The 23025-nt window shown below is 37.1% G+C and overlaps 1 protein-coding gene across 2 annotated transcripts in view; it reads left to right on the forward strand.

Moving 5' to 3' along the window:
- LOC137021159 (ephrin-A2-like) overlaps window positions 1-23025 on the forward strand; it is a 140805-nt gene that overhangs the window by 30275 nt on the left and 87505 nt on the right. Inside the window, exon 2 of one of the 2 annotated variants that reach the window (XM_067387398.1) lies at window positions 13551-13612. The exons of the other annotated variant lie outside the window; for it this stretch is intronic. Coding sequence (XP_067243499.1) covers window positions 13560-13612 — 53 coding nt within the window. The 5' untranslated portion in view covers window positions 13551-13559. The remainder of the gene's footprint in view (window positions 1-13550; window positions 13613-23025) is intronic. 2 annotated transcript variants of the gene reach the window in all.

The raw sequence follows: 23025 nt of genomic DNA on the forward strand, positions 1-23025 counted from the left end.
TTCTGTCAGCAGCACTTCAAAGTCACCACTGGTTTAAAAGCAAGAAGAGTGAATTAAATCGACTTTGTGAAGTTCTCGACCTTAGTCGGCACATACAACCCATTCTTCCTGTCCCAGAGCCTGGGGTTCAGATGGAAGCGTAGATGGTAAGTGCTTTGGTGCTACCTACATCTTTCCTTCACTTTTGGTACCAAATTGATAGTGTTACAAAATTAAGTATGTAGAATAACAGAACATCAATGTTAACTATCTCTCCTTTCAGTTTTTTCCTGGATAAATTGTGATAGTTGAAAAACGTAAGGCACCTTTCGAATAACCCCTTATGCCTGGATCTCCGTTAGCTCCTCAGGCTCCTCTCGACAGCTTTGTCTTGGAAATACCAATCAGAGGCCCACATCAGAGAGTTTCATTCCTAGTCCTGTTACTTAACTTTCATTCCCTGAAATTGATATCGAGTGATGAGATGGATGAATCGCCCTCTGGGACGTGGGGTCCGCGGCCCCTCCCCGACTGTGGTCTGGACAAATGAGTAAGATTTGGGAGATGGAAAGGTATCTTAGCACTAATGCGGTTCTATTCCAGAACGCTCTGAATATATATCCCGGCCAACTCTATTATGGTATCATCAAAGAAAAATAATGACCTCCACGTTACCGACCGAAATTGAAAATCTCTCTCATCTTCGTCATCACTTAAACCACTCAGTTTTGCGCCGAACCATCAGGCTTTTCTTAAATTATGTGCCTTAGATGATTTTCAACAGAGATCTAGGTCATTTATATTCAGGCTTTGACTTGGACAGCTCTTGTTTTGTGATGATGGATGCAAAATCAGTGCTACCCCCACAGGCTTCCTGTGCGCCGGGCCGATTTCCTTTGAGAGTGGAAGCCACATAAGCAAAGCACTTGGGTGGTGGATGGACACTCCAGTCCTTTCCTGTTTGGCATCTGTCTTTTCCCTCCAACCTGTTGAGACACAGAGCCTGCAGCCGTTCCATTTAAACGGCAGCCTCTCCTTCTCCTCTCTGCTCCAACTTTCATGTTAACAAGTGCTCCCAGGTGGGAGTTGCCATGGCGATTTCCCCATGGCTGCCTTGGAGACGGGATTGGGGCGGAACGGGGAGCAGGTTTGCTGCAGACAGCTGAAGCCCCTTCTTTTGCCCTCTCCCATTTCCTCTGTTTTTTTTTTAATGTGTTCACAGCTAAACCTCACCTCTTAGAGCATGGCTATAAATCAGCGATTTGTGTCCATCTGCGAAGTTGCGTCACTCAACAAAATTGAATTGTGCATAAATCGCCTTCAATTTGGCCTGAAGTGCTCACTTGCGGAAGTCTCTGGTTACGCGGTGATGCCTGCGGATGCAAATTGAGTGATGGTGCATGAGTTTTGTTTTCATCTCCGCTGAAATGTCCATCCATCATACATTTATTAGTCATAAATGTGCCTTACATAAATGCTCAAGCAATTTGACACATCACATGAGCTCATTCTTCAAGAAATTGAGCATCACTTGAGCCCGATGCTGTTAAAGGTGATGTCTTTTTGCATTAAACTGTAATTTTTGTCTGCTTGGGTGAACTTTCTCCACTCAGGCTTTTATTGTTCATGCTTAAAAGACTAGTTTAGATCAGTATTTATGGGTCAATGACAAATATGAGTGTTCAAAAATAAAGAAAAGAAAAAAGCTTTTAAAAAGGTAGGTTAAAACAAATGTGCCAAGTTCTTAGAAATGTATATTTGTTTGAATAACTCAAAAATGTAATGTGGTTTCTTTAAAGGTAGGGTAGGTAATGCATAAACAATATACTGTTATACTGGTTTAAACTCTCCACATCCTGATAGCAATCAATAATAGAAGTGGTCCAAATAATAATAATAATAAATTTAGAGAAAAAAGGTTCATCCAATCATTGCATTTGGTCTAAATCAGCGTGTTACATGAAGCTATGCAGAGTTGTAGACACACAGTCAACCAACCAGTGTAAACAATCAGCTGCCACCTTTATATGTCATGATTACTGTAATTAAGATATGACAACCCGTGACATTCTACCCGGAGCCATTCATGTCATCAGCCTCAGAATTATACGTTTCTTTGGTAACACTATCAATGCTGAAATTAATCTGCAGCAATCAGGTGGTACAAATCAGAATTCTTTAAGCTGATTGTTTATTATTATAGTAATGTTATGCGCTTTTGAGTTATGAGGTAATTTAGCACTGTCTCTTGTGACACTTTGCAGACTCTGCTCTGGCTGTGCGCGTTCATGTGTTTTGGAGGAGGCGTGGCTTTGGAGAGGCTGGGATCTTATCTTAGTAGTCAAAAAGCCTGGTGGGAACACCATGCTGATGACCAATAATGCATGTCCTTTTAGCAGGGGTAGTCAAGGTAATTATAGTTATAATAATCTTATCTGGTTGATCCTCTATTTCAGACTGGGATATCATAAATGTCAGACTGGTAAGTTGCTAATCGGCTATTGACAATCTGCAGGACGAGAACATCCTCTGTTTTTTTCCCCTTACAGTGGTAACTGTTTCCTTTCCAATGTCTGTGAGAAACTTTGAGTCTCAGATGAGATAGATATGGTATAAGAGGGTATGGAGTCTTCCCTCACAGGGAGTTCAGCATTCAGAAGTCTTCCTGTTGGGTAAATATTGATGTATCTACACAGGTCAGGATTACAGGATTACTCTTGATTCTCCGTACACTGTAAAGTCTGTAGTTCCTTTATATTGCTTATCCTCAGTCCACCCAGAGGATGTGCTTACTGTTTAAGAAGAGAAATGTGAACATCTACAGCGTGTCCTGTAACCTTTCTTAGCCCAAACCACAAAGTAATTCACATGATACAGTTCTTGTCTACTGAGGGTTTAGGCTCTACAGGGCCACCTTTGCCCTCTACGGGCGAGTGAAAGTGTATCACATGAGATTGGCTCCAGAACAAAATATGTTAGCCACACAGTGTGAAATGAGAGAAACTTGTGGAGATGGAAAGATTTTAACCTTGATTATGGGTTTATCTTTCTTTGGATTGTAGTTTCTGTGCTTAAATTGACAACTGCCCCACAATCAGGTGAATATATACCTGTGAAAACAAAACTGTTATATAATAAAATATAAATATACTGTTCTTACTGTATTTTTTATAAATTGGTGTAAACATTTCATATTTAATTAATAAAATTCACAATCTTAAGACTTCTTATAAAGAAATTTATACATTTATGAAATGTATTTTATGAACTACAAAAATATTTATGCCCACTCCAATATATGTATAATTATTAGGGGTGTAATGGTACATGTATTTCTCCTGAACTGTACGGTATGGGCATTACGGTTCGGTTCATGCAGTTAGAAGACAAATACAATCAGTCACAGGCAATCCACACTCCAGTCCAGAGAGGGGCACACTCTGTAATGCAACGCTCTTTGCTAACCTCCACAACAGGATAAAGTGCAGGAACAAGAACAGACGATCTAGATATGCATGTTATCTCTCCTCCAGTATTTCAGATGCGGAAAGACATAAATAAAACATCTTGAGCATGTTAGTTCACTAGAGAAATTTACTCTAGAGAAGAACATTTCATAAAATATATGCACTATATTAGCATATATATTCATTATATTTACTTTACCTATTAGTAATTTAATATGTACCTTAATTATTTAATATGTTTAAATAAATTTGTCATAAAAACAAGTTAGGACAGTAACACAAAAATGAATTGGAGTAATAATTTTATAATTAGATTTAGAAGTTAATTCAAAACCTGCCTTATGTGCATATTTACATTTTTTTTATTTTATTTTTATTTTTTTAAATGATTATTATATCTAAAAATAAAGAGCAGCTGAATTTAATAGTTTGGGCTCTGTTGTTAATTGTAACCTTTGTTATTAATTAATTTGATTTATTTATTCGTATGTGCTTTTGATTTATTTGATTTAACCACATAATTTAATTAGTGTTTTCTTCAAATTTATTGTATAATTGTGCTATTCATATGCATTTTACTCCAGAATACAACACAGAGTAAGATACAATGGGGCTTGCTTGTCACTACTGATGTGGGCTTGATAAAATAGTCAGCAGACCTGGTGGGATCGTAATGCATTAGATCAGTGTGTTTAGTGTTTATAGAGCTGAACTTGAAGAAGGGGCATATCGGAGCTGATGAACTGGAATGAATTTGCTCTTGTGGATTTGTGTCAGTTTGATAGCTGTCAAAAGCGGAGATATTTTAATCAATTTCTCTTCATTCTCTCCCCTTGTTTTTCTCCTTCACACTGTCTGCCACAAGAAATGTCTCTTTCTAAGAAACATTAATGTAAGCCTGATATACAGCCGAGATGTCCTGCCCTCTGCTGAAGTGCTTTCAGACCTGTATGTCTCCGTACGCCCCTGAGGGCAGGCCGGAATGTCTTACTGTGCAGAAAAGTGTTTTTTTAGGGATAGTGATCGGGGAAGCGGTCGGAGTGGCCTCCTCTGTCATTCACGGCACAGGATGATGCATATCCTGAGGGCCATTTCAAATGGCTCCTCTCGCCTCCTCCTTCCACTCGTTGGGATGGAGCCGTAGTATTTGGGCGGAGTTGGAAGGCCTGCTGGCCAGGGAAATAGTTTTTATTCAATGCATACATAATCAGGCACCCTATCTGAGCATTCACCTTTCTCTTTCTCTCTCTCATACACACATTACCGGCAAGCAGTTCTGCTCTGAGGCCGATGCACATTATACACTCACTTACACTAACACAATACTCTGCACAAACCTGCTGCACACGGCTGGAAACGCACACACACAGAGTTTTACTTTTTGTTCTCTCTCTGTCTATACACCAGCTGCTTGATCACACACATTTGGGGACAACACATATATCATGCATGCCCACATAAACACACAGACACTTGTAAAGCCTTTGCAGTCTGTATAAGTGGTTGGCCTCTGCTTGTATTAATGGTCCAGATTTCCAATACGCTTTGTGTTTTTCTCCATGAAATGCGATGGATTTGTTTGAAACCGATGGCAACTGTCTTGCTGTCCAGTCAGCCGATGACTTTCTGTAGACATTTTGTATGAGGAAACTGGTGTCAGGCCAGCTTTCAAAGCACTGTAATGTATAATCTTATAACATATTATCTGGCATAATCTTTTATTATTATTCCTTAAAAATATATTAATATAAATATATTGTAACAAAACTGCTTAATTGATTATTATTATTTGAAAAATCATGTGGCCAACATTTAGAAACAAAAACAAAACAGGAAATTATATCAAAGTGTCAAGGTCAATAAGTCTCTTACAATATCAGATTATTTTTATGAAAAGACAAGGTTAATTCAGGTATATTGTATAGTACAATTGTAAAATGTCATGTGGTGCAACTCCACAAAAACATTAAATTTATAAAATAGTTGTAAGAAATACTTTTTACCTTAAATATATGAAAACCATTTTTAAACACACATGTATTTGAAGTGTATAAAAATATGTTATTGTTTTTTACTCAGTAGCAACAGATCTTTTCTTTGTGACTTACGTCCGAGTCAAACAGATTATTGGAATATAAAAAAATTAAATGTATGCGTGGAAGAATCGTTCACAATAAGATCGACCTCATGCAAAGATATTAAAATTTTCTATATAGATATTATTATATATTAATAATTAAAAATGAATATGAAACCACACAGTCATGCCTTGATTCCCAGCTATTGCATCTTCTTAGTTTCGAGCACATCTGTTTTCATGACCACTTGTTTTAAACATTTTTACCCCAAAGTGGTAATTCTTGCTGACCAAATCACTGGCATAACTGGATATTTATTTCAGATTTCAGAAAAAAAAAAAAAAAAAACACTGTCAAAGTTCCCCTTAAAGGTCGACGTTGAAGTTCGATGAATGTTCTGCATTATGTTGCTTTTTTTACTTCTAACCCCCATGCATCCATTTTAAAAGCGGGAGGCTCTGATATAATCTGGGGAGCTCAGCGTTCAGGATACTGCTGTGATTTAGGTCAGTAGTTTCGTTTGTTTTTATGGGCTGTTCGTAGCTCCCGAATTAAATGGTCTTGGAGAAATCATATGATGAACACAGTCCACAGAGAAGCCAGACAAATGTGTTCCCCTGAAGCTGCCAGATACAAAATGAGAGATGGTGGGTTTGGATGAGGACACACTAAAAAAGGAAGTCATCCTAGTTTTGGAGGTCCTGTTTGACTCACATTCAGTCTGCATGCTGTCATACTCCAGACAGCCCTGGTGCTCAAGACCCTCCTGAGAGAGACGCACCCTCCACCCCCAAAAACCGGCTCTCCTCGTGGGCCGCCTTTACCCCTTCGCCCTCTGTCTCGTCTCTGTTTAAGGTGGTACAATTTTGGGCTTTCAGCTCGCAAGCTTTAATTCTTAAAGACAGGCCTCTATAAATTATTCATGCTTCCTTCGCCAGCTTTCTTTCTGCATATGGTGCTCGAGTATTACTGATGTGTGTGTTTGTGTTTGGGGGGTGGGGTGGGGGTGGGCTAGATGGGCCACAAAGGCAAAGCTAACGAATGCTGGGGCCTTAGCGAGCTTCCTGTTTAGCATTGTAGATACACCTTCAGTGGACCAGGTTACTCTTTTGCTCCCTCTCTCTTTGTGTGTGTGTTTATAGCTAAGGGTTCCTTCTTAATGGTTCCTAACTAAATAATTTTAGCAATTGCCAGGCCTCTTCTAGCTACAGTAAGAGGTCATTGGGAGAAAGTTTTTACCTTTGGTTTAATTTTACTCCTTACTAGGACTTCCTTTCTGAGATGAGACACGAGACTGGGTTTGTGAGAATGAGATGAGACTAGATTTTTGCACAGTATTTTTAAGAAATCCTCAGTAACAAAATTTGTGACTGGAAAAATAGTCTGCAGGTGCATTTTGAAATGGTTTAACTAATCATCTTGTAATGAATGTCTTTTCATTTCTACTTTCTGAGTATGAATTATCATATACATTGAAACAGAACAATATACAAGAACTGCCTCTTCGGACAAGAAAAGTCTCTTCGGACCGGTAAAAAACGCCGAGCTCTCAGCCCTTGAGCGTGAAAAAGATATTTGGCACCTCGTTACGCTCCTGGCATTTAAAAAAACGCAGCGTTCCCATTGAAAACAATTGAAAAAGTATGCTAGCAGCTGGAAAAAATGCTTGGGGGACACACAGTCTTAGTCTTATTAAGTGCAAACAATAAGTGCAACCATTATCAGTATTCTCTCAATATTCAAAGTGCAAACAGAGACCAGAGCTAAGAGTTACAATTACCCAGCCCAGCCTAAGATAGGTTTGATATTGGGAGACAGGCTATTGCATGTAGCCTAATTTGCGCTCATCAGGGAGCTTGCATTTTACTTTTGCATTTCACTTAAGTGATTGCACATTCACATTGCATATTCTACAAGATAAGAACTTTATCAGACGCTTAGACTCTGTTGCACAACGAATCCTCTGCCATGGTCTTGTCAGTCATCTCGCTTTACTCTTGTCACGTGATCAGTGAACTGTGATTCCAGCTACACTGTGTGTGACTCTGTTCCGCTGTTTTTGGTCAAGCGTATGACGTAACACAGCACTGTTTATCATATTAGAGACATTTAACTGGGTTGAAAATGATGTTATGAGGTTATGATTTACAAACATTTGGGATATTGTAAGTACTCAACTGAACAAAATATATAACACTGGCCTAGTGATTTTTGGATATTTTAATGCAAAAAAAATATATACATATTGTGCATTTAAAAAAGCAAAACAACAGTGGAGGCACCATAATGTAATGTAAACGTAGCGGTGGCATATTCTATGCTAATTTCACCCTCTATGAGAAATCGTCACATTTTAACATTGCGAGATCTTGTGGCACAAGATCTTGTCACACCACTTATATATACATATTCATAGATGGATTGAATAGCCTTAAAATCTTTAAATTGGGTAGATGCACTAACACAGCAGTTAGGATTCTAGAAAAAAAAAAACTGCTAAATCATTTATGATTTTTTTTTTTGTTTCTGCAGAGATGCTGGATCAAAGAAAAGCAGTACTACAGCCCTCCACTATTTTTTATCATGTACTTAGACTGTCAGCCACTTTTTTCTGATTGTTAAATACAGCTTTCAGGTTCAACCAAAATGTATATGCATGTATGAGTCAAAACACAGTACTGTTTCTGTCTCAATTGTCCACACTGCCAACAAGCCAGTATTGTTTTGACCCATACAAACACACACATGTATAGTAGCATTTAAAAGCATAAGAGCCCTTTAAAATTGTTGGGTACAGTTGAAATATCTAGTATAATATAACAAAAAAAGAAAAAAAAAAAAAGAAAAGAATACATGGCTACTTTAAATGGCTGTCAATGGACAAACATGCTTTTGAAAGAATAATGCTGTATGGGTGATCACAGAGTGAGCTGACTTATTCAAAGTTTAAACAGTATGGGTATCTCTCAAAATACCATTTTGGACAGTGTGTCACTGGAGTTGGAGTTGAGTTACAAAATGGAGAGCAAGTCTGAAGCTGGCGCTTTGGGAAAGCTCATTTTTGGAGGGATGCTGGGCAGCGGCTGGCAAAGAAACTTAGTGAATAGAAGTGAATTTGCCCACTCTCTGGAGAATTATTAATTACAGCCATTTAAATGTACCCGGTGCAGCCCATGTCCTCTCTAAACACAGTGACTGAGTGTTGTTACAGAGAAATGATCCTAACTTACTGCAATTACAGAGTCTTGCTGTTAGAGCCAAGAAAATGCTCAAAGAAAAAAAAGCCATTTCTCTTTTGCAGTGTTGCGCACAATGACTCACAGCTGTGACTGGAAGGCCGCTGTGAAAGAGAACAAATGGATTCCTATTTGATAAATTTGGTTTAATTTCTCTTGCTCTCTCCCTGGCTTTGGTCCTGAGTGGGAGTGGACTTGTGGATGGTGTGAATTTGCTTTCTGGTGCTTTGGTTGGAAAGTTCAGAGGCGTTTATGCCTTGGCACACTCGTCCAAGCGCAGTCTGTCTCGGTAATTGTGGATGTAAGCGGTCAGTCATGCTTTTCCCTGCCCACCAGCTAGCTGGACATACATGCCACTGGTAAGGCCAGAAATTGCCATGTGAGTTGACCTAGTTGAAATTGGATGGACATCTATTTGCCGCCTATTCTAAATTTTTTATGTTTTCCTCAAATTTGTACACCTACCCTTAAGCCTTTACAAGAAGATATCTGCTCATTTACACAGGTTGCTTCAGTAATGTGCAGATAATTAATGATGTGAATTTCTGATTTACTACTTTTTATTTTGTTGATACTGTTATTTGAACTGGTATACTATGAATTTATTGCTGAAAATGTTTGTTGATGTTATTTTATTTATTTATTTATTTATTTATTTGATCCAACTAAGATGTTATTTTCATCAATTAAACGATTTCAAAATTATGCGAAATATGGTAGGGATATGCCAAAAAGGCAATTCTCATTTTTTGGGGGCTGAAAAGGATTTAAAGGGATCAAATTGACAGAAACAGTAATGTTTAATTAGCACGTCTCTGATGGCACATTTTGACAAAGATCGATCTTTGAGTATATGCTGTTTTCTGTTGATGCTTGAACAAAACTTCAATAAACATTTGTAGTGTGCCTGCCATCCAATAATTGCTTTGTTACTTTTAATGTGAAACCATCTCAAATTTCAAATTTTGTCAATTTTATCAGGAAATTCAAAGAATAAATGTTGTTTGGCGCTCTTTAATATGCCGTGACTAGGCATGTGATGATATCAAATTTTCATGTTGCGATTAATTGATGAAGCTTTTATCATGGTATACGGTATTATCACGGTATTACAATAAGTTGCAAAAACCATTTTTGTCATAGTTTAACAGGTTTAAGAACTCTTTTTGTAATAAAACAAAAACAACTCTGACTGAAATTTTCAAACAGATTAAAATGCAAAAGAATTAGGCTATTAAAGGACAACAGATAACACTTTACTCTATTTAATGCATTAACTAAGATTGAGCAATGGCTACATTTGTTACAGAAAGTGTTATTTTTAGTTAATGTTAGTTTAGAAACACAACTGATCATTGTTAGTTTTATCTCAGGTCCATTAAATAAGTTATTTTGATTTTAGTAATGTTATTAAATAGTAACTAAGAAAATAACATTAATTAATAATAATTAATACTTTATAAGTATTTTTATTGTCAGTTTAGTGATAATGAATTAACATGTTAACTAATTAAGCTGTATGTTTTCAAAGTTTTACTGAACAATAACAAATAATCATTAGGGCATGTTGTAGTCCAGATTAAAATATAAAAATGTTTAGGTTTGAAAATAAATATCCTTTTAAGTCTTTTTTAAGTATTCACTATTTGGTGCTTTGATGAACAACACTGAGATTACAAAAAAAAATGAATGGCTGTTTGAAGCATTTTAAAAACTTCACTAGCGCAGTTACTTTGTTTGCACGGTTTCCGTGGTAACCTCTGCACGCTGCTGTTCCATTAGCACCCTCTGCTGTCAGAGAGTGAACGTGCACTTTCATTCAGCTCTTCTCCTTCACTGGTTCCGCCATGTGCTTCTCGTGCACGTTGGGCTTGTTTACATCTGAGCGAGTGTCCTTTTGACGCAGAATACAGCGGTGTTGTGCATTTTATACGATTGATGGGTAAAGTATTCTTAATTGCCTTATAAAAAATTAATAATTGGTAATAAATTATAATTTACGGTATTCTGAAGTGCCGACGATTACAATATCGTGCATATTCATTATCGCAATTTATCGCATTAACGAATATCGGCACAAGTCTAGCCGTGACAGATCTCTTGCTATAGTCGCATCAGTTCAAGTGGCAGCATAAACTGATAATCTCTTACACTTTCTTGCTAGTTATTGCACTAAATAAACATGAATGAACATCAGAAGGTATGTTGAAAATAGGGTGACTATTTAAATTTCAACTGCAGAAAAGACGTCAATAAAACAGCTTGTAAACAATGTCCTGTAACGTTACATTTACCTCAGGATAGCCATTCAATGTCCATATCTTGTTAGTTAGCTTGAAAAATAACTCTAGAGGGCAGCATTTTGCTAAATATATGCACTGTTACATATTCAGCCATTTTTACTTAACCTTTTAGTAATGCCTTCATTTTGAATGTTTGAACAAATGTCTTAAACAAAATTACAGCCATTGTTTAAATGTTTATATTTCACAAACAAATTGGAATAGAAACATAGTTATTTTATTAAAACGTTGATATAAAAACTGTTACATGTTATTTAAGCTCAGTTTTATTTGAGTGTTGTTTATTAGATAAATTTGATTAATTCATTGATTATTAAATAAACCTTAATTTTGGTGTTTAGGTAAAACTAATGAAATTAAAAAGTTCCATTCCTATAGCTTCCATATTGATCTTTGCAGTAATTCGATTAAAATGTGATTGGCTCTCTTAACTGAAAGGTGAAGTGGTCCTGAAGTGTTTAAAAAAAAAAAAAAAATCATAATATAGCCAGCCAGACAAATGTGTTCCTAACTTCCAAACTGAATACATGACCAATAATTCAACTGCTGTTCAAACATGATACTTGTTTTTCAGACAAATTCAGTACATTTCCCTGTTCTGGGAACATGCTTTAATTAGCATCATCATAATCAACCTTCCTTCTCCTTCTCCTTCTTCATTAAACGGCGTGTTTAAGTAATGGTTTGGATGACCGCTTGATTAGCAGTGTTAAATGTAGTCATTTGTATTTTCACAGAGTGCTGTTTGTTTTCTCACATGCTCTGCAGAAGGCTGTTTTGTGTGTGTATGAAGCTGTAATTCATTTTTATGTCAGGACTAATTTGTGTGGACGGAGTGCTTGGTGTTTTGCATTCTCTCACCTCAGATGACACTAATGACTCGTCCCCATGCACCCAGAGAGCAACACAAACCGCTGAGGATATGAGAGGCACATAATTATTAGGCTTATTTCGGAATCGCCTGTTCCTGTTAATTTGTAAATGTGCTTCTTACAAGCAAACTTGTCAGAACATCTTTCACTGTATTTCTAAATGATTATGATGTTCCAGTTAGAATAAGGCAGACCAAGTGTGTTTTCTTACTTTCTGTATAAGTGTAGTTCAGGGCTCCAGCAGTGACTGACAGTCCAGGCTGTGGTTTGATTGTGGCTAACAAGACAGCAGAGGTCAAGTCTAATTTGCCAATACGTTTTTTTTTTTTTTTTCCCACAATGTAGCAAGCTTGTTTTAATCGATCAAACAAAACAACATCAGTCTGTCATCATTGTCAATATCATCACTTTTGAAGGAAGTATTGAGAGCTGGGCACATGAAAAATGATCAGGTCAACAAATTAGAGTTGCCCAATATTCTTGGACATACAACGGAGACCAGAGGTTGCTATTTCATTGCTGAGGTGAAATAATAGGGTTCTCAGTTGTTTCATTTAGTTATCAATTTTATATCTTTCTCCTAAAAATCCTCAGTTAAAACCTAAAGTGACACAATTGTTGATTATAAAGTAGGGCTGTGAAGCGATTACATTTTTTAATCTAATTAATTACATGATGTGGCGATTATTTAATTGTATTAATATCAAATTAATCGCACATCAAATTTGGCTGAGAAATTACTCCCAAAGTTAATTTAAAATCATTGTTGTGTAAAGCATTATTATTATTACTATAGAAATATGAAATTATTTCTTTGATGAAATGACACACTAAATAAAATAAAAACTAAAACTGCCAGTAGGTGGCAGTAAATGTCTTAATGATTCATTCATTCATTCATTCATTCGATTTGTTCAAACAGCTGGTTCATTCAGGAGTGAAGAAATTGAGCAAAACAGACAATATTGTGTCTAAAATAACACAATATTAACTTCTTATTTATTGAACTCATGTAATATTGCACTCGTTGCTCGTGTGATATAGCTTAACTATGTCATATGAAGTAGTAGTAGTAGTAGAACTATATCACTTGATATGATATAGGTAAGCTATATCACACAAGCAGTGCAATATCACATGAGTTCAATAAATGAGACAAACATTTAAACAAAGGCATTTTTTGCCCCATATTTTGAATTTTAGGGATATTCTAACTACATTCTATAGGCTTCATCACGCAGTAAGTTGTTGCCCTGCATCATATTCTTCATCAATCAACTATGAAATGTCAGATGACCTATGTAGGTCTACCTATGTTAAATGTGTTAATAATTTTAACCCATTATTTTTCACCATAATTAATTAATTGAATTAATGCATTAAATGGACAGCCCTAGTATAAAGCTGTAAAAATTCATCTGAATAGCATAGAGCATATATAGAAGAACTGCATGAGTAATGTTCGAGTTCCTTTTGACATTTCTGATTGGAGATATCTTTGCTCTGGAACTGTGAGCACAGTTTGAGGTGTTGTTGAGACCTTGAGGTGACACATGTGAGACAGCTTATTAATTATTCAAAGCTTATTAATATTTGAACAACTTTTGTCTGCCAGATCAAAGTTATGTTGTCCAACCATCATGCCGAAACATGCAGGAAAAACGATGGCGTGTCAAGGTTAGTAAGTTTCTTAAAAATATCAGATATTTTGACCTTTTAAAGACAAAGCAAGGTTAGGTCGGGTTGTAATATGTTGTGATTTGACTCCCCAAAAATGTAATATAATTTATGAATTAATAAATCATGACATTTACACTTTTTTTGAAAAGGAGTAAAAGTTTATGAAAACTATATGAAACCAACAAAGAGTTTTCATGAACTTGCCAAGTTTGTTTTTCAAGGTTTTTTTTTTTGTTTTTGTTTTTTTTAAAGATTTGTCTTTTTGTATTATCCTTGACACTCCTATATGTGACCCTGTTGTAAAAGTCTCAAATTGATCTCATTGAGACTTTAACTCTCTGGTCCCTGAGGTGTTTTCTGGGCCCTGGAGGTGTTTTGACATGACTTGACATTTGTGATTATTTCTGTTACATTTAACATTTTCATGGCTAAAGTCTGATTACACTGTATTCAGCACAAACTCTGCTACAGCAATATGTGATCAGCATGTATTTAAAATTATGTAGTTTTGAGAAAATTACATTTATGTGTGGTTTGTGGAAAAAAAAATTACTCACTGAAATAAGGCCATAAAACCCATACTGAATATTTGTTCACAATACTTTTGAAAAATTTATTTTGTAGGCTAGAATTTTTGCTTCAAAAAATGTGAAAATCATCCTTCCCACTCCCACTTCACATAAAACAATATATTGATTTATATTTTGTAAGACATGTTTTGTGTCAGAAGGCTGTATGCGGGGAGGGCATGAATAATCATGAATAATGATGTGTTTCACACCTGGGAAGACAAAAACCCTCCCCTAATGGCCCTATCAGCTGTGGGACTGTGAGGGAACTAGAACAAAGAATGTGAGGAAATGTAAAAGAATGAATTTTTAATTGATTGTTTTTTATTTACAACACAACATAATCCAAATATACATAAGAAAGGCCAAAAAAGCACATTATTGAGCACACTGATCTAAAGACAGAGATTTAAACACCTTTGTGCCAATCCTGAATCAGTTCCTGTTCAACATACCAGTCATTTCCAAGCTGTCAGAGTAAAATGTCATCCTCCTATGCTGTTTACATTCAGCGCTTCCAGGTTCTATGTCAGAACACCGACCCATTATTGGCTGACTCCTGCGTCAGCATCACATGCATGCGTCGTGCTGCTCACGTGAACAGCATTGGCCAATACTGAGCTGGCATTCTGATGTAGAACCTGGAAGTGCTGAACGCACAGAAAAGAAGATATTGTTGAATTAAGTTGTTATTTTTGTTTTGTTTTTTGCACACAAAAAGTATTCTCGTCGCTTTCTTAAAATTAAGGTTGAACCACTGTAGTCACATGGACTGTTTTAACAATGTCTTTGCTACCTTTCTGGGTCTTGAAAGTGGTAATTAAATTGCTGTCTATGGAGGTGTCACCCCCACCCATGGGACATACTGGACAGGAAGAGTAATAGCATCTCAGACCTTATAAATGTTTTTTTCTGATTTTTGCTAGCGCACAAATGATTCGTGCTCGTGGGAGCTTTATCCACCTTTAAAAAAAATCCCATGAGTCAGTTCCCCTTCAAAGGTGTTTGCCACATCTGACTACACAGGGAAGGACACTGCATAGTGCTAATCCTATAGAAAAGCTGAAATATGATGTTGTGCGCAGATCTATGGGGGATTACTTCCCTCTAGTTCAGATGTAATCCCCTAAAGTGAATTCACTAATGACATTAACACCTTTCTCTCTGCTGGAGGGGAAAATAGAAAGGAAAGGCTATTGCTCAAAGGACTGTGTGACCTCATATCAGATGTAGTGATTGTGACATCACATTAGTGAATTTTAGGTTGGTGGGGGTGGAGCTCCAGGAAGAACAGAGGATCCTGATTTCAGAATCGCACTTATTAAACAGCAAGCTCCCTTCCGGTGTCCTTGATGAGCTCCTTATTAATAACCGAGCACATGTTTCATTTCTGATAAATTCAAGCACACGGATTCAAGCACACGCATCGCAAATGTGAGACCCCCCACCCCAGCCCCCCTCTTCTCTTTTATTATTGCTTTTCTTTCCCCAACCTGCTGCGTTAAGTTGCATGAGTTGGACGTCAGGCTCTCTGGCAAACACGCTTGCTCAGTCTGTCAGATGTGACGGTGGGAGAATCGGTGGGTGATTAATGAACTCGTGTCTGTTACCAAGCTCAAACCGTCTCCGTCAACTCATGGGTGGATGTGAGGGGCTGACAGCCCACGGCGGATTAGCCAGCACTGGACTGTTTCTGTGTGGCTCTCGGTTCTGGAGCCTGAGGGTTTAATCTGGACAAGAGAAACACGGCCACACGCCTAAAAAAAATTCATCCTTCAGCTCGACAGGGACAGCGTTTTGGCCAGTGTTCTTATACATTACCCGCAGAGTGTATTTACATGTTGTACAAAAGTGCGCAAATTCGATAGAAGTAAGCTCAAGGGCCTGAACCTGAACCAGTTGATCCGTGTCTAAATGTTAACTGAAACATATAGTTTCCATAGAAACCTCAGAAAGTCTCACGCTTATAATGTACAATCGGCTGGTCATTATGAAATAAACCCCAACATGGTGAGCCAGGACATGTCACGCTTGAAGGGGGTTATTGGTCTGATTGTAAGTTATGCTGCTTATTACATGGCTACCTGCAAAATAAATAAGTTTTAACATTGATCTAGGGTGAAATAATATTTTATCATTGTGTAAAAAAATATATTTTGGGATAGGAATTATTTTTCCTCTGGAAACAGTTATGCAGTTTATTGCTCATTATAGCCAAAAAAAAAAAAAAAAAACTACATAAGCAAAAATGTATAAAATTAAAAATGTAAAAAAATGTTGATCAATAAAAATGTATACACAATATATTGTACAGTCTCACCACATTCAATACAGACTCAAAATTCACAACTTGAGTAAAAATATGTTTGTTTTTTCTTTTGACATGTATTGGGGATACCGGTGCTGAAAACACTGGCATAACCAATAAGAAATTTATGTTTTGTGTTTATCAGCATTTAGAGGAATTTCAAATTACAGTCCGGTTTTTCTGCTTTACTGTAACATTATTCTATACCACCACAATAAAGTTAAACCCACAGCAGTGCTGGACTAAAGCATGGGCACATGCACTCTAAAGTTACAGACTCTCCGTCGCCTCAAGACCTTTTCAAGGGTCATCATAGCTGTCTTTTCACACGGCTGTTTCTCCTCAGTGCTGGCTGCAGTCGCTCTAGAGACAAAACTGAAGGGTTGTTCTTGGATTCTGTGCTGTTCCTGTGGGTGTCTCTTTAGATTAACTTTGGCTGCTGATTTTTTTTTCCCTCAGGAAGAAAATGGCAAGAAAAATGGTGTTCTTTAACCCTGGGCAGATTTTCCAGGCCTGCTAAAGTGCTCTAATAAAAGGGGCCCCTTTAGACTCAACCGAAGCCTGAGCGCAGTTTATGGCCGCTTGCAGATATGGATGACTAGCTGTCAGTGGCCTTGTTATAACCGCTCTTTCCAACTCCATTTTGTTTTTTTAAAAGGCTGCTTGTTGTTCCTCTAATAAACTCACAGGTTAAGATTGAATTCAGACAACATTTATTTAGACTTTTCTAAGGTTGTCAAAAGTACTTTGTGTTTTCTCTTGAAGCACTTTCAAAGCAGGCATCAGGACATGTTGAAAGTTTTTGTGCAGTGAAAATTATGTCGAAGTTCTTTTCGGTAAAAACTTGCCTAGGCAAAAGAAAATAAGAGGCTGTAAAGAATGATTCTTAAAGTATGACAATGCAATGAAATCAATGTTGATGCCACATCAATGCCACAAAAAAAAAATCAATGTTGCTCAAAAGTAAAAAGAAACTGCAGTTATTTTGTCTCCTGATAGGTCTCTGACATGTCATCTTAAAGATCTTAAAAGATTAATTTACCCAAATAAGAAAATTATCATTCTTTACTCACCCTCATGTCATTCCAAATATGTATTCTTACTTTTTATGGAAAGTCAACGGAGACATTTTGAATAATTATACTGGACACAATTTTTTAAGAATTATACTGGCTGTGTGATTAGGCTTTTAGGTTTCCTTCAAAGTATCAAGAAAGTGGCCTATATATGCTTTGTTCCAAGTCTTCTGGAGTCATACAAAAGCTTTACATGAGGATTGGATTAAAATCAGTGAGTTGAACTTGAGAACAGGATCAGTCCGATTTGTGAACAAATAATACAGATTCATTAAAAAAAGATGGAACTCAAAAGAATGATTTTTTTTTTCTCTCATGAATGCCCCAAGAAGAGCAGAAAGGACAAATGGGTTTGAAACGACACAAGGGTGAGTAAATGATGACAGAAATTTCATTTTTGGATAAATTAATCCTTTAATCTGCTGTGTGACAAAAACTAGTTTTCACGACAATCTGTGCAATTTTGCAACGTGTGAATACCATTGAGGGATCTTGCCTGCCTTTTGACTGATCTTTGGCTTGATAAATCTCATTGGAGCAGCACAGAGGAGAAAGGCCAGTGAGTTACAAATTATTAAGCCATGTTACTGCCGCCGATTCTCAGAGATGTGTCAGAAAAGAGGCTTTAATGAGCTTCTCCAATCAATAATCCTTTAACGAGGATAAGAACTCTCTGATGAAGTGGGATGCCGAATTCCCCTCTGCAACATCCTTTTCCGCCTCTCACTCACCTGCTTTGTTTGTCTCAGTGGAGGCACGGTCACAGAACGCAATGCTCCCCACATCGGCAATCTGCAGTTACACAGCACCTCTCTCTCGCATTAGCGAGCTGCAATCACACAACGCACCCCGCATCGGCAATCTGCAGTCAATAGGCAGAAAAAGACTTTATTTGCGAGTATTGACAAATGGGATGATGAAGTCAGGATGGGTTCTCTCTCCCAACTTGGCTGGAAGTCTCATTCCATTTGGATCGAGATCAGACAGTGGTTGTTAAATTAATGATTCGGAAGACTGAGTTTGGGTCGAGACAGTAAAGGGGAATAGTCCACCCAAAAATGAGAATCATTTACTCTCCCCTATGCTGTTACAAACCCATATGCTGTTATTCCTGCTGTTATTTAAACTGCCCCTATTATGTTATTATAAAGGTTCTTAATTTTGTTTTGGAGGGCTCCTATAATAGGTTAACATGCATCAAAGGTCAAAAAACGCTTTCATTTTCTCATTATATACAGTGGACATCGCCACATTTTTCAAATATTCTAAAACAACTCATCCGATGTCATCCGACTCAGTCACTCTAAATCCCTCCTTTCCATTTGCCTGCTCGGCTCTGATTGGCCAGGCAGCCCAGTCTGTTGTGATTGGTCTACCGCTTATACCGCGTGCGGAAACAAACAGCCATTACCACAACTGATTCAGCTCTGAAGGCTTCTGGAGCTCAGTGATTGTACACACTGTAAAGACAGTAACGATGGCGTCGATTTTACCATATCAATCCGAGTGCAAGTCCGATGATAACACATTGGAAGGACTAGTTATTCAACCCGAGCCTCCAACGCAAGAACAACTTGAGCGAGAACGACGTTTCTCAATGATACACTACTCAGTTTGACTTATGATATGTTGATATGATCATGATATGTTGCAAATAATTCTTCACCATCAGCATTAACACGTGTATATTCATCAACAAACTGATGTGTATATTTCTAATTTATTGTGGACACAATTTTAGGTAATATTGAGCCACAGCTGATTTGCAGAATTATTTCAGTAAGATAGTAATAACATGAATTAGCCAGTTAGCTGGAGACCTAGCACAATATAAAATGCAAAACTATGTATTTTGAACAACCAGTAGAAAACAAATACATCAATAATTAATTATACTTACAAGTTTGTCCAAATAAAGTGGCTATTGTCCTATTTTTAATGGCTTTTGTAAATCCCATTTAGACCTCACGGAGATTTGAGAAGCAATCATGAAAATGTTATTCTGCTGTTGTATCGCTGTGGTAAAACTGACTCTTCATATCCTCATGCTTTGGGAGTGTTTACGAAGAGAATTTACTTTTTGCGAAGCAGAAAACAGCTTCTTCTCAACGTATACACAGCGCGAACCAGCTACAGCATTTGAGGGCCGGTCAAAGTAGACGTTGTTCGCGGGAGCAGCCAATGAAGACCATAGGCGGGCATCAAGCAAATTGTTACTTTGTGACGTGTGGCCATCACAGACGTGGGATTTGAATTCCTAACAACTCGTTTAGGTTGTTTAGAGTTGATTCTTTCTTTTGAGAGACAGTAAATTTTATTTGTTGTGCACTTCCGGCTTCACAACTTTGCAGATTGTTTACATTCACAGACATCTACATTACACATTGCATGAAAGGTAATATTCGAAAAAGCATATTAGGGGCACTTTAAGTCATCATGTCACTATGTCAATATGTCATTGAGTCTCTATGAAGTCATACGATAGCTTTTTTTTTATGGGTCAAACCAATTTTGCATGTAAAGATTGATCAGCGAACATCAGCAGAAGCTCAACCAAACCTGCTTCACGCGCGAGAACAAACCTCTTCCGTAAGCTCAAACGTGCTGTGTAACACATGAGAATGACCCTCTGGTTACGCAGCATGTTTGAGCTTCCGCAAGAGATTTGTTCTTGTGCGTTATTCAGGTTAGGTTGAGATTCTGCTTATGTTCGCTGATCAATGTTTACATGCAAGTAAAAGCCTAAATTAAATCTGTTCATCATAATAAGCGATCGATTCTCCAGAAAATTTGGGCTAAACCGCTCGATTCATATGGATTAGTTTTCTGATCTCTTTATGAAGTTTTTTGAAGCGTCAAAGTTGTATTTACAAAGGCAGTCATTGGAAGGAAATCTGACAGCATTCTGTCATCAAAAATATCTTATTTGTGTTCTGAAGATGAATGAAAGTCTTACAGGTTTGGAATGACAGGAGGGTGAGTAATTAATAGCAGAATTTTCATTTTGGGGTGAAGTAACCCTTTAAGGCTATACAGTTTGCAATGCACTTATATGTTTGCTTGTTTTTTTTTTTTTTTTTTTTTTGTTTTTTTTTAAATTAGTGTTTTATTGAGCAGAGTCATTTTTAGGCTTGTGTGTATTTTGCAAATGCACAAAAGCAGATTTTCCAGATTTCCTTCTGGGGCCATGTCAGATGCGTAGGTATCTTTTATTCTCTCACGAGTGTTGCGGAAATCCACATATTCTTAATGCTCATTCAATGCATTAGTCATTAATCATGAGAACAAATGAAGAAAGTTATGAAATGTTCTCGGAAAGACAGTGGAAAGCTAGTAAAATTCACCTCAGGTCCCAAAGATGTAACTGCTGACACAGATTCTTTGTTTCATTTCTTATTCACATAGTGCAGGAACCCCTGTTGATTAATACTTCTCATGATTGATACATTTTCACCATTGTTAAATGACTGGATTGCAACAAAAGCATGCAGAGATTTCCATGAATGACTGACCTCTCTCTTTTTTTTCCTTTTAATTTCTTCCTGTGTCTGTTTTTTTTTTTTTTTTTTTTGTAGCAAACTCTGTCTTAAAGCTGAAGTGTGTAACGAAATTAATGAATGTTTTCAAACATTTGACTGATTTCCATTGGTTGGGTCAGAAGTTAGCCCCACCCCAAACTACACCATTGATTGAGTCACTGTTGCTGGTCGGGATTCTCAAACAAACAGGGCAATGTTTTGAAAACATCACCAATGGCTTACTTATTTTTGATTCTGCATATTAAACTGAGATTGGAGAAAGTATTTGACATGAAATGGTTTACCTGTCAGGGATAGAAAATTAAAATTGTTATCAATTTCATTTCAAACTTGTATGTTTTTTGGTAACACTAATTTAAGGCGACGTAGTTGCATGTTACTACATGTACTATAGTAAGTAGTAACAGTCAATTATAACCAAACCCTAACTGTCTGTAACTCAATTGTAAGTACACGTAGTTAATAAATATTACACAGTACTTATTTGAGTAAGTACAATGTAACTACATCATCTTTAAATAAAGTGTAAAGGTTTGGTGCGACGTGACTTGGGAAGCGTGTTTTTTGTTCTTAGCTGTTCCAGTGATGCTGTTATCATGATGATACTGTCGACTCCTAGCTTCAGGCAGAAGATTGTCAATGTTTAATGTGATTACTGTAGAAAACCGCAGTGAGTTCACCTGCTGGAACATGTCCTGATTTTTTCTGCTGAAATTTAGTTGAATTTTTTTTTTTTTTTTTTGTCTCAGTGTTCAGAATTCTTCTGTTAGGGACCCTGAGTGATTTGCCCAGCCCTGTAGGGTGGTATTTACAGGGTTTCTGGAGGGGGATTGGGGGCATGTTCCTGTCAAAAGGAGGGTCGCCTCTCCATGCAACCTCTGCTACTCATGAGTAAGGCCAACGTTGCCTGTGGTAACCTGACAAAGCCAGCAGTGGTGAGGTCATTGGAGGTTGGAAGGAGTGCAGCACAACTCTTGCTGTTTTTTTTTTTTGTTTTTTTTTACAGACAAGGGGAGGGAGAGGGTGACGGGTGGGGTTCAGGATTATGGGGCTTGTCCTTTGGAAACCTTTTCATTTTTTCCCAAATCTGATTAGCCTTTGAGATGTGTTTTGGCAAAAAGGGAGCGAGAGACGCAAGAGGGGGATGAGAGGGGTTAGTTCTCTCATCCTTCAGCTATTGTTCACCTACATTAGAAAGACTCAGTATTTCACAGAAAATTAGTCTCTTAAGAGCTGTAGACCAGAGGATCTCACAGCACTGATGACTGTTTTTCGGCTTGCAAGTAATGAAAGGGTAGTTTACTGAAATTTAAAAATTCTGTCATTTTATCATTTAGTAACTCTTGTGTTGTTTTTGACCCATGACTTTTTGACCCACTTTTTTTTTTTTTTTTTTGTAGTTGGACACAAAAGAAGAATTTAATATTGTAATGTAAAACTGTTGTAATAGTTTTTTGTTTTTTTTTTCATACAGTTACAATTAATGCTGACTGGAGCTTCAAAACTTCAGAAAGAACAAAAAAGCATCATAAATGTATTTTTTAAATTGGCTGATACAAGGCATCTCATATTTTCGGTGACTGGAGCTTCAAAACTTCAGAAAGAACAAAAAAGCATCATAAATGTATTTTTTAAATTGGCTGATACAAGGCATCTCATATTTTCGGTGACTGGAGCTTCAAAACTTCAGAAAGAACAAAAAAGCATCATAAATGTATTTTTTAAATTGGCTGATACAAGGCATCTCATATTTTCAAAGTTATCTAAAGCCATACAATAGCTTTGTGTGAGAAACAAAGTGAAATTGAAGTTACTGTTAATTTAAACTAACATTCGCCCTGGCTCTGCATCAATGAAGTCTTTGAAAAAAGTTACAATCTCACTAGTGGGGGAAGATCATCTAAAGAAAAATGATTTA

Source organism: Chanodichthys erythropterus, chromosome 6, assembly GCF_024489055.1.
Source record: "Chanodichthys erythropterus isolate Z2021 chromosome 6, ASM2448905v1, whole genome shotgun sequence".
Lineage (NCBI taxonomy): Eukaryota > Metazoa > Chordata > Actinopteri > Cypriniformes > Xenocyprididae > Chanodichthys > Chanodichthys erythropterus.